Below are 13481 nucleotides of genomic sequence, written 5' to 3'. Positions count from 1 at the left end.
ATTCTCTATGAAATGTTACTTTTGTAGCTTTTTACATAGAACATTGACTATGACATAGACAGAACACTATGTTCAAGGTTCACTCACCTAATTTTCATAATTAATTAATCGGTCAGGACAAATCTTGCCCCCCAAAATACAATTCTTTGGAAGCAAATCCCAGCTGTCAAACTTCAGAATGTATCTCTGAAAGATGATTCTTTAAAAAAAAAAAAAACCATAATACCCTATCACACCAAAAAAATAAGCAAATAAACACTCTGTAAGAGTAATTCCTCAGATAATGTGTCAAAATCTAATTTCCCATTTGACATATTTTTTTAATGCTTTTAATGTTTACTTATTTTTGAGAGAGAGAGATAGTGTGAATGGGGAAGGGGCAGAGAGAGAGGGAGACACAGAATCTGAAGCAGGTTCCAGCCTCTGAGCTGTCAGCACAGAGCCCGACATGGGGCTTGAACTCACAAACCATGAGATCGTGACCTCAGCCAAAGTCAGCTGCTTAACCAACTGAGACACCCAGGTGCCCTGTCTCCTTTTTTTTTTTTTTCTTTTTTTTGAGAGAGAGCATGAGCAGCGGAGAGGACAGAGGAAGAGAGAGAGAGAAAGGGAGAATCTAAGCAGGCTCCACACCCAGCACGGAGCCCAGCGCAGGGCTCAATCCTACAACCCTGGGATCATGACCTGAGCTGAAATCAAGAGTCGAACACTCAACCAACTGAGCCACACTGGTGCCCCTCCTTTTTTTTTTTTTAATGAAGACAGGTGTCCTGTGTAGTTTCTCACCAGAAAACACATTGTCCCCTCTTTTCTTAAATAAATGTAGAATACCACACTCTTAGCCTTTTCTTATTGCAAGAAACTCTATGTCCAATGTGGGGCTTGCATTCATGATCCTGAGACCAAGAGTCACATGCTCTACTGACTGAGTCAACCCTGTACCCCACACACTCTTAGCTTTTTTCTCTGACCCCTGGAGTTTGCTCCCCCTGCTATGCAGAGAGGCTCACTCCTTTCCACAGGCGCCTGATACCCAATCATGGGGATGAGCCACAGCTCATCTGGGGCTATTTCTCGTTTTTTGCTATTACACACAGAGCTGAGGTACGGAACCTTATGTGTACGGCTTCTCATATTTCCAGTCTCCCTAGTGGATCTAACGTGCAACCAGGGTTGAGAACTTCTGATCTAGAGAGAAAAGCAGGTTGTTCAGAGACCTAAGTTTGCTCTACCCTTAACATCCCCCTTGTAAAATCTGGATAATAATATCTGGATAAAATATCTGGATAATATCCAGATAATAAGCTACCTTACAGATTGTGGAAAGAGTTGAATGAGCTAACGCAGGCCAGATGCTTAAATCGTGCTATGCACATTTTAAGAGGTTCGTGTTTCTGTTATTGTTGCTGTGAATCTTTAAATTTCTGACACAGCCCCCCTGCCGGGTTCCTCAGCCATCCCCACAGCCTCTGGATGTGGCCACAACAAAATCAGATCATCGCCGCGAAATTTCTTAAAATGGCTCTAATCTCCCGAGAGTGCAGAGAAGGGGCATCGTCTTCATCACCACAGTCCCCCAGGGGCCCACGGGGGACGTGGTCGCTTCTGTGAAATGACACCATCACCTCAGGAGCCCTGACCCAACCGAGTCACTGAGACAACCTGTCAATTCACTCAAACCACTAATTTCATTGATTTTTTATTTTCTACTAAATTGACAGACTGAGTACATTGACCAAATTGACTGGCTGTTTTGATATCATTTAGACCCAGCTTGAGTGGAGCTAATCACGAAGAGGGAAGTAATTATTATTGACATTGCCGCAACGATCAGACGCCCGGCAAGTGAGGGCCAACGGAGAAGTCCTGGGACCCTCCCCGCGCCAACCCCTTCCTGTTCCACCGGGTCCAGGCTCAGAGAACAAACCTGCTGTACCGCATTACACAGGAGATCAAGACAGAGCATAGACAGGGAGGGGGGGCGGGGAGCTTTGAAAAGGAGCAATGGATACGAAAGTGTGCGTTATTATCACTACCCAGTTCTACACTTATAGAAGAGCTGACAGAGCCACAGGGACTTAGACGCTCCCCCGGGAGCATGAATAATGAATGACCCCCAATCCCTAGAACCGGTGAGTGTTACTTAAGTTGGGAAAAGAGACTCTGAAGATGTGATTAAATCAAAGATCCTGAGATGGGGAGATTTTCCTGGACCGTGTGGGTAGGCCCACTGTACCCACCGTTGTCCCCATAGGAGGGAGACCGGGAGGGGACTTGGCCATGGAAAGACAGTGGAGCAGGTGAGAATGGAAGTGAGCCGGTGCAGGGATGTGAGAAGGCCCAGGGGCCCGAACTGCAGACAGACTCTGAAAGCTGACAAAGGCAAGAATAGGGATTCAACTCCAGAGACTCTGGAAGGAACCAGCCTTCCCACAGCCTCGACGTCAGCCCAGTGACACCAGTTTTGGGCTTCTGGCCTCCAGAACTGTGAGACAGCCATAGGGAACAGCACACTCACACCTGTGGTCTTCTAGCTGTGACCATCAGAGGAGATGCTGCAGGGCGGGAGGGGTGCCGAATGACTAAAATGGATCCAAAGCCGTTCTGTTCTCAATGTGAGTTCCAGGTAAGATTACACCAGGGGTAGACAGCAATCTGAAATACAGAAAGTTGGTATTTGCATATCCAATGCACAGAAAACACTTGGATCAGTGCCTGGCACATCATGAAATAAGACGCAGTCGTGGAAGGGGTAACGGTAGTTATTACCTGCTCTGATGCCTTCATTTCGCCGATGACAGACTATGGCTCAGTGCAGCTGAGTGACTCACCCAACGGCATCCAGCTCTTAGCAGGAGGATTGATGATAGAAGTTGGGTCTGTATAATCTCAGTGTCTACTGCAGCCCGCACCCAGGATCCCCTGTGGCATTACAATACTGTGTCTTACGTAAAATCAAACTTCCTCATAAAGGCTGTTTTCATTGTATGCTTTTAAAAAAATTTTTTTTAATGTTTTTGATTTATTTTTGAGAGACAGAGAGAGACAGCACGAGCAGAGGTGGATCAGAGAGAGAGGGAGATACAGAACCTGAAACAGGCTCCAGGCTCTGAGCTGTCAGCACAGAGCCTCATGCAGGGCTTGAACCCACGAACTGTGAGATCATGACCTGAGCCGAAGCCTGATGCTTAACCAACTGAGCCACCCAGGTGTCCCTTTTATGCTTTTTTTTTAAAAGCTTATTTATTTATTTTGAGAGTGAGTAGGGGCAGATCCAGATGGGGAGAGAGAACTCCAAGCAGGCTCCACACTGTCAGCACAGAGCCCGACATGGGGCTCGAACTCACCAACGTGAGAGGAAGACCTGAGCTGAATCAGGAGTCTGACGTTTAATCGACTTAACCGCCACCCAGGCACCCCTATTTTATGCCTTGTGTTTACAGAGCCATTGCCAAGTTCCAAGGTGGGGGGTGAGGAGGGGCTGGCCAGTCCGGGAGCTCCACGTGCCGCCCATCACGGTGGAGGCCCGGTCCCAGCAGGATCGTTGGAGGGGAAGTGCCTCTGATCCTGCCCCCACCCTGTTCCCAGCAGCTGGAGGGATGAGCGGCTCCGCCTGCCTAGCAGATTGCTGAGGACGGCGGGGCGGGGCCGGGGCAGGGGGGCAGGGACAGCGCGGCAGCGGCAGAAGCAGCTGCTGGCTCATTAAGGGCACTCGAGTGAAATCTGGGCCACACTGGCCCGGCCATATGCTCACGCGCAAGCCACAGCTGCTTGCCGACGAGTCTCCTCGAAACGGCAGCAGCAAAGACGACACGTTCTCCCGGCTGCGAGGCAAATTCTCTTGCTGCTCAGTAGCTTGCTTTGAGGTCCCTCCGAGAAGGTGTCCTGTTGGCCTGGCATCAAGTAAGAGGGATAGGATCTGCAGTCCGACCAGGCCTTCTCTGCAATTGCACTGGGGGAGAGAGGAACCCATGAGTCAGTGAGACACAGCCCGTTGTCCCCCCCCCCCCCGCAACCCCCCACCCGTCTTTACCTACAGAGGCATGGCCTGTTTTCTAAATAAAGCTCCTCACCTGCATTCAAGGTGCTCAACTACTCACCCCTCCAAGGCTTCTTTCTCTCCTTCCACTCTGCCCAAATGGGATGAGTTACTCACTGTCCCCAAACATGCCATCCCCTTAGAACACTAGCGACACAGGGGAAGCCACTTTGAGCGTCTTTTCAATACTGTGATCCCGTTCCCCATGGGCCTGGCATGCAGCGGGCCTTAAAAATATGTGTAGGAATGAATACCACTCATTCAGTATCTGCAAAGTACTAAACACAGTGCTAGGCAGGGACTGGTGTGAGGATTTTGCCAAGTTTCTAAACCTCTTTGTGTCTAAACCTCACTTACAGGATGTCCATAAGTTTAAAAACTAAGACAAATCTCCATAATGCCCTCCAGGACATCTTCAACGGGTTAAAATATAAAATAACAATATTTCTAGACTTTAAGAACACCCTAGGTGCACCTGGGTGGCTCGGTGGGTTAAGCTTCTGCACTTCGGCTCAGGTCATGATCTTGAGGTCCCTGAGTTCAAGCCCTGTTTTGGGCTCTGTGCTGACAGCTCAGAGCCTGGATCCTGCTTCAGATTCTGTGTCTCCATGTCTCTCTGCCCCTCCCCTGCTCACATTCTGTCTCTCAAAAATGAATAAACATTAAAAAACAAATTTTTTTAAAGAGCACCCTAGATAGCATTGGGTTAATAACATGTTTGTTTTTGTTAATACTAGATGTCAACTATACTTCAATAAAATAAGAATAAGCTCACAGGGTTGACGTGAAAATCCAATGAAAGGCTGTGGATAAAGCACAGTCACTGACACAGAACTCAATGGTCGGCTGTTATTATTATGTTGCTATTTTTACAAAGATTAATAAAACAGCACTCAATGCAGGAGACAAACAAGTAAACAATCACAGTCCAAAATGAGAGGGGCTGTCACGGAAGTACAGACAAGGCCCTGTGTGGTCCCAGACTCTCTCTCTTAAAATGTATCTAGAACATGCATTTAGAACCACAGCCTTTGCACACTGTGTCCACCGGGCCTATTCCAATCCAGGCTACCCACATTTCTCAGATTATTTCAGTGGTCCCCCCGACTCTTCTTTCTGCCCCCATGACCTCCCCCAACCCCTATAGTCTATTCTCAACCCAGCAGCCAGGGATCCTGCTAGAACGTAAGTCAGCTCATGTCGCTCCTCTGTTCAAATCTCCAGTGGCTCCCCATCTGTCTCCAAGTGAAAACCAGAGTTACAGAGCGCCCGGGTGTCTCCGTCACTTGAGCATCTGACTCTTGATTTCAGCTCAGGTCATGATCCCAGGGTTGTGGGATTGCACTCTGCGTGGAGCTTGCTTAGGATTTTCTCTCTCCCTCTGCCCCTCTTCCCTGAGTGTGCTCGCTCTCTCTCTCTCTCTCTCTCTCTCTCTCTCTCTCTCTCTCTCAAATAAAATAAAAATGCAAAACAGAGTTACATCATACTACGAAGATTAATTTTACGTGTCAGCTGGGCCCCAGGGTGCCCAGATGTTTCTTCAAACATCTCTGTATGTCTGTGAGGGTGTTTCTGGATGAGATTAGCACTGAATCAGTAGACTGAGTCAAACAGATGGCCCTCTCTAATGTGGGTGGGCCTTGTCCAATCAGTTGAAGACATGGATGGAACCAAAAGGCTGAATAAGAAAGAACTCTATCGGCCAAACTGATTTGAGCAAGAATATTGGTCTTTTTTCCACTTGGGACTCAAACTGAAATGCTGGCTTGGGCCTCCAGTTTGCAGATGTAGGACCGCAGGACTCCTCGACCTCCATAAGGCAATTCCTCATAACTCTTCTAATTATATATGTATTACATAGATTTATATTATAATATATATTAATTTCTTTCAATGTAGATATAGATATAGATCCTAATAGTTCTGTTTCTCTGGAGGACCATGCCTAATACACCTAGGGGCCATGGGTGGTCCCTCACCTGCCCCGACCCCAATCCCCTCCCTTGCACCTCCGTTCTCTTTCCTTTCCCCTCCTCTCTCCTTTTCCACCGTGTTGGTCTTGTCTCTCCCCAAACACGAGAAGCCCTCTGCCTAGAATGTTCTTTCCTCCAGGATATAAGTGTCTAATACTTTCACTTCTTTCTGGTCTCTAGCCAAGTATTAAGAGACTATGAAGCTTTCCCAGATGTACATACCTGAAATAGTACACACACACACACACACACACACACACACACACGTACGCACACATATCTTTCTGCTTTATTTCCTTTATATTGCTTTCATTTTCTCTATAGCATTTATCAATATGTGCCATACTATATGTTTACTCATCTTTTTAAAGTTTACTTATTATGAGAGAGAGAGAGAGAGAGAGAGAGCATGCATGGGAGAGCGGGGCAGAGAGAGTGGGAGGGGATCATCCCCTCAGAGCACAGAGCCCAATGCAGGGCTCAATCCCACAAACCATGAGGTCATGACCTGAGCCAAAATCAAGAATCTGATGCTTAAGTGACTGAGACACTGAGGCTCCCCAATGTTTACTTGTTTTATTTGTTTAACGTCTATCCATCTCTTCCAACCAGAATATAAATTCCTTGACAGTAGCAAGTTTGTCTTATTCATGCAAAACCTTGACTCCTACCCAGCATCTAGTACCTAGTAATGCTTTATGCCTATTTGTTGATTGGATTAATGAGTAGATTAAAGTTTTAAGTTTCCCTTTAGAAAGAGGGAAAGGTAGTCTATCTAGGTGTCAATAAAAGATATATAGACAATTGGTAGATGATGAGAATTTTGCTGAGTGCTGCTTAAGAAAGAGGCAGCAAAGAATTCAGGGGTTTGCCCTCTAACAAGGACCCAGAGGACACTCTCCATGCTGCTGATTAAAAGCTGATCTTTATGCTTTAACAGCCTATAGAGCAGAGAGCATGTGTGACATCCTTGCCTATAAATTAAGGAACCCTACCGGGATGCAAGCTTGAGGTGAGGTGAGTGAGTAGCCCCATGAAGGGCCAAGCTCCTCAGAAAACAGCTCTGGGTCAGCTCCAACACCGAGATAAATTAGAGGCAGAAGCCCTAAAGTTCAATGCCAATGAGAATAGCTCCGATATTTTTCATTGGAAATAGCCCACCAGCGCCATAAAACCTCAATGAAGAAATCAAACAGGGAAGGTCTAGTTTTAAGCAATGTGACATCCCGGTGACACCTGCAAGAGAAGTTGGGGGTGAAGAATTGCCCCAAATAAGTAAAGACGTGGTCTCACCATATATGGCTGTTGGGAGAAAGGTGAGAAAGCTCGAGTTGTAATGTACTTCATGGACAGGAAGGAAGGGACAGGAGGCTGGAGCTGAGGGGAGCTGGCCCTGGGCTGTGCTAGAGTAATAACCAAATATGCAACCCAACTGCTCTACCCTATTCCATCGGGTAACAAAAGTCCAGTGAGAAAAGTTTGCTGAAGACACTTAAAGAATGATAAGCCCCACATAAGTGTGAAATAATAGCAAGAAGCTATCAGCGAGGAGTTTTAAATGAGATGTACCACAGATGTTAGTTAGAGGCAGGTTCCCGGAATGATGAACTACTATCTGGGGAACAAGACTGACTTCCGCCGCAGTTTGTGTCCCTTGGTCACAGAGGGCCTTCCCTCCTTCCTGCCTGCCTCTCCTGCCCATCCTAGTGTTGCTTCAATCAACGTTAAGTTGTCAAGCTGGGCACGGACAGCAAGACACCTCCTGGAGCTCTGTGGACAGGTGCGATCGGCCATCACAGCCTGTAAACATCAGACATGTTTGAAATGATGTACGTTCCAGGTTATTTATCACAGCATTGTTTATAAAAGATTGTTTAAAAAAGATCGATAGAGGATGCCTGGGTGGCTTGGTCGGTGAAGCGTCCAACTTCGGTTCAGGTCACGATTGCACGGTTCATGAGTTTGAGCCCCACGTCGGGTTCCATGCTGACAGCTCAGAGCCTGAAGTCTGCTTCGGATTCTGTGTCTCCCTCTCTTTCTGCCCTTCCCCCACTCACACTGTCTCTCTCTCTTTCTCAGAAGTAAATAAACATTAAAAAAATAAGATTGATAACAGTTTCAGTGTTGATTTCAGCAAATCAAGATACCTCCAAAGAATGGAATTCTGGGCAACAATTCCTAAACTCCAAGAAGCTCTTTGTGTACTGATAGACATCATTGCCAAAGTAGATGAAGTTTAAAAAAAGAACAGAACGGTAGGTTTGCTACTATTTATTTAAGAAGGAGAGAGGAAAAGAAGATATGGGAGGGGTTACTCACATTGTACAGAACATCTCTGAACATATGTGCATGAACCAAATAATATTGTTGCCTCCAGGGAGAAGAACTAGGCAATAGAGGAATGAATGAATGAGACAATGGTTGGGCAATAGACTATTTACTATATGTCCCTATACCTTTTGTCCAACAGGAACGCATTTCCTAAAAAATTAAATTAGAAATAAAAGGGCAATATAAAATACATTAGATATGCTCATTGTAGAAAAATTCAAACACGGCAAAGTCTGCAAAGAAAATAAGCATGACTCCATAGTCTCATAACTGAAAATGATCATTACTTTTTTTGAAATGATCATTATGAATGTTTGATATATTTCTTCCCAGTTGTGTTTTTTGCATGTTTTGCATAACTGAGATCCGTTGGCCTATAGATTTCTATCCTACCCCAAAATAATATCATCAGCATTTTCTCACAACACTAAAATGTTAACAGAAGGATTGCTTTCAATGAATCATTTCTTCTCCATCATATGCACGAACCATGACTTAACCAGCGCCCTTGGACATTTAAGTAGTTTTCCATTTTTGGTAATCATTTGTGGGCACTGATCTCTGTGTCTCTGATTACGCCCATAAGCTGAATCCCTAAAAACAGATTTGCTGGATGAAAGGGTATGAATATTTTTCAGTGTCTTAATACAGATTGCCAGAGTCCCCCCAGGAACCTTGTATATGAGAGCATCCTTTGCACGGTGACCCAGGACTGTTGGACGTGTCCCAGTAGGATGCCAGAACGCCAGCCATTCTTTCTCTAGCTTTGGGTCAGAAACCAATAAAAAAGGATGACCTCTCTGAGGGCCTGCAGACATAAATTATACAAGTGTGCTGATTGTTTTATAAAACTGTCTTTTCTGGATCCCTGAGGAAGATAACCAGACTTGGTAGATATTCGTAAAGAACAACACTGTTCCAAGCAGTTTTGGAAATACTTGCTGAGAGAAAACTACATGTCATAAGGCAACTTTCTCTACTTACAATCAAGCACCCTCAGCTTTAAATTAAGCTGCACAACTGTGAGCCGAAAGAATCAACAGTACGTGGATTTCTAGTTCGTTTGGAAAGCGAGAACTCTGGTATGAACATGGCTATCCACTTCACCTCATTTTACTTCTTCCCTGGCTAGAAATCACACAAAAGCAAAAGGAGAATTATAAACGGCACAAGCTAGTTTCCACAGAATTCAGGGAGGAGATAATCCAAACTCCAAAGCCCAAGTGAGGGCCCCCCAGATTGGCTGAGATTGAGCTATGAATTGGGGAAGCAGAAAGAAGCAATAAGGGTGACAAGATTGCCCAGTGGGGGACAAAGTTCAGAAAGTGCCACCTAATCGACATGGTCAGAAGGTAAAGGCTGTTTACAAGGACTGAGTGAACAGAACTGGTGACTTAGACCTTTCGGCACCCAGACAGCTCACAGCAGCAGAGAGGAGGCAAGATGCACAGAGAATCCCAGGCTGGGCCAGGGCCAGGTGGGGATCTGTCTCTGCGGAGCAGAGGAGGAAGCATCAGGGCTGCCTGGGCCCCTCCCCACACAGGACCTTCTAGCAAAAGACTGGCTCAGAACCCCCAATCTATGCTGCGATGACTTACATGATGAAAACACAACAGCAGGATTAGTTGGCGTAGTCATTGCTGAGTTAAGCATAATGATACAGTCGACTCTTGAACACAGGTTTGAAACGCACACATCCCCATATGTAAGAATTGTTTTTACAACAAATTTAGTACAGTACTGTAAGTGTATTTTCTCCTCCTTGTGATTTTCTTTTTTTTAATTTTTTAATGTTTATTTATTTGTCAGAGAGAGAAAGACAGAGCACAAGTGGGAGAGGGGCAGAGAAAAAGGGAGACAGAATCAGAAGTAGGTTCAAGGCTCTGAGATGTCAGGCTCTGAGTTTGATGCAAGGCTTGAACTCATGACCGTGAGATCGTGACCTGAGCCAAAGTTGGATGCTTAACCGATGGAGCCACCCAGGCATCCCAACCTTATAACCTTTTTAATAACATTTTCTTTTCTCTAGCTTACTTTGTTGTAAGAATACACTATATAATATGTGTAACATACCAAATAGGTGTTCATCCACTATTTATGTTATTGGTAAGGCTTTCTACTGGTCAACAGTAGCCTTTTAGTAGCTGTTGGGTTGTTGTTGTTGTTGTTGTTGTTGTTGTTGTTGTTGTTTTAGTTTATTTATTCTTTTTTGAGAAGGGGAGAGAGAGAGAGAGTGCCAGTAGGGGAGAAGCAGAGAGAAAGGGAGAGAATCCGGAGCAGATTCTGTGCTATCAGTATAGAGCCTGACACGGGGCTCGATCTCACAAACCGTGAGATCATAACCTGAGCTGAAATCAAGAGTTGTATGCTTAACTGATTCAACCACCCAGGTGCCCCTAGTAGTTAAGTTTTTGAAGAGTTTAAAGTTATACGTGAATTTTTGACTGCCCAGCTCCTGCATTGTTCAATGGTCAAGGTGGCCTTTATAGTATATATAACATTATATAGATTATAGATAAATAACAACATAATGATAACAATATAAACATAATATATTTAAATAACAACATAAGTATGATAAATATAAATAATAATAAATACATAAAATAAATATAATAGATGACTACAAATAAAATTAAAATATATAATTATAATTATAATATAAATAATTCAGAACCTACACAGAGACTCCATAAGAAAAACTGTGGGCAAAAGGCAGAAAAATCACTGATTTCCAAATTTTCTCAATGAAATGTGGCTGGCAAAACTTGGGAAAGAAGCAGGAAAAAAAAGTAGAAAAAACATCACAGAAGTGAAAACAAGATACCAAGGTAAAAAAGGAGAAGACACTGCAGAAAACATAAAAAGGGACATGGAGACAGATTTGCAAAACTTGAATAAAAGCCACAAAATAAAACAGGCAGTCAGCAGCCCAGGAGAGATATGAGTACGGATGTAAAAGGCAGAGGAGAGCCAATACCAGATGCCCTTAATAAAAACTAAAGTGAGCCAGAACAATGAAGGAGAACAAATATTTAACAATACAACTCAAGAAAATTGTCTTGAAATAAAAGGCTTGACGCTGTCTGTGGAAAAGGACTACCGTGGTCAGGGAAATTGACTCCAAAGAGTCAACACCGAGACAAAGCCGCTGGACTAAATTTAAAGGTAAAGAATCCTTTGATCTGGCATTTAAAAGTTAGATTACAAGAGGGAAAAAAAAAAAACAAAACAGGCTGACTTCAGATTTCTCCCCAGCAATAGTCAGGCCCTGATGGCACAGGAGAAATAGCTAACACTCCCCAGGGATTCGACACCTGAGCCAAGAATTTTCTATTTATCCAAATTATCTTCTAAGTATAGTGACATGGACAAACAGTGGTGAACCCGCATACCTCAAGGATCACTGGCCCACACCCCTGCTTGAGGAAACGTCTAGAGGCTAAAATGCAGCCGTGTGAGCAATGTCTCAGGCTCCGGAGCAGAAGACTGGCAGAGGCTAACATGTGCACGCGCTCAGAGCAGAAAAATGACACACACACACAGATTTGGATGACAGAAGACAATGTGAGTGTCATATGCCCTGACAAGCTAAAAATGATTCAGGTAACGACACAGTGGGCAACAAAAGCCCAAAAAGGAAGAAGATAGAGTAATTCTGCTATTTGGCTCCTGGTCACACAGGAGAGTGGGAGAATATTACATAAAGCTAGCAAATCAAGTAATCGAGGTGGATGAGAGGTAATAAAAGCCTGTTGACGGTTCAAACATAAACTGCAAGAAACATAATGTTATTGACCAAATTTAGAAGAAGACTGAATTAAGGAGAAGAAAGGAAAGACGAAGAATATTCTTCTTTTCCTATGGTACATACTAGGAGATGATTAGATGCTGTGTAGAAAAATCGGGACTAAGAGAATTATATAAAAGCTATAATCAAGTCTATGAAGGTAAGAACTAGAAAAATACCAACCCTCCTAAATATCAGAACTACACACACACACAGAGCAAGGATCACAGGTGAAACACTTAAGAAGACGCAATTATAAATACTCGAGAAAGACACATAAAATACGAAAACCTAAACCCACGCAGACATATCAGTAGGCAAATGAGCCTCGATTATTATTAAAAGTAAAAGTTTTTCAGGTCATATCGCAAAGAAAATCCAAAGAGATTACAAAGAAGGGCCCTTTTTAATGCTAAAGGGTGCAATTCACAATTAAGATAAAACACTTAGGAATATTTATATATCCGATTACCTAGCAGCAATATTCCTAGAGCAGAAATTACCCCAACATATAGAAAAATAAACAAAAACCTGCCAACTGCAGAAGACTTTAACTTAATTCTCTCAGTCTGTGGTACGGCACATCAGCAAAATATAACGTAAATCTTTGGCCCTTTATGCCCAACCAAGGCACCTGTGGGATGTATCTTTCAGATATCCTGATACCCAGGCAAAATGACATGGGCACAGGCCATTGATTCCAGCACTGTTTGCAAAAAGCATGGCTTTCTTTTCACCGATAAGAGACTAGTTAGATATGACAATTCAGGTATAACAATTCAGTGAGCTGTACTATAGAGGAAAAGCAGAAAAGAAAAAGGATGAGGCTCTGTATGTAGTCATAGAAAGAAGTCCAATATACGTTTATTTTAAGTTAAAAAAGAAAAATCGGCAAAGTACTGAGAAGTGTGTGTGGTATGCTGCCTTCTGTGTAAAAAAGAAATAAGAAGAGAAAGTCACATTTGCTTATATACACACGAAGGGATTCTGAAAGGAGACCCAAGAAACTAGTACTAGTGATAACCTGTATGTGGTAGAGGTGAGGGGTGGGTCGGAAGTGGGCAGGAGGGGGACACTTTTCACTGCAAACCACACACACATATACGTATACACTTAGGTGTCTGGGTGTAAGCATGATTGCATTACCCATTTATTTAAAACCCACAGGATCAGGGGCACCTCAGTGGCTCAGTTGGTTGAGCATCCGACTTCCGCTCAGGTCCTGATCTCACGGTTCCTGAGTTTGAGCCCTGCATCAGGCTCCATGCTGGCAGTGCAGAGCCTTCTCGGAATCCTCTCTCCCCCTCTTCCTCTGTTCCACCACTTCTCTCTCTCTCCCTCTCTCTCA

General features: G+C 44.1%; 1 protein-coding gene across 1 annotated transcript in view; it reads right to left on the bottom strand.

The window, feature by feature from the left end:
• Nucleotides 1-3330: 3330 nt before the first annotated feature.
• The window catches only part of LOC115297530, a 32963-nt gene continuing 22812 nt past the window's right edge, over nucleotides 3331-13481 (bottom strand). The window contains exon 3 of the mRNA XM_029945718.1: nucleotides 3331-3952. Within this exon, the coding sequence (XP_029801578.1) occupies nucleotides 3425-3952 (528 nt within the window). The 3' untranslated portion in view covers nucleotides 3331-3424. The remainder of the gene's footprint in view (nucleotides 3953-13481) is intronic.

This window comes from Suricata suricatta, chromosome 8, assembly GCF_006229205.1.
Source record: "Suricata suricatta isolate VVHF042 chromosome 8, meerkat_22Aug2017_6uvM2_HiC, whole genome shotgun sequence".
Lineage (NCBI taxonomy): Eukaryota > Metazoa > Chordata > Mammalia > Carnivora > Herpestidae > Suricata > Suricata suricatta.
This window is presented reverse-complemented; position numbering and strand designations above follow the sequence as displayed.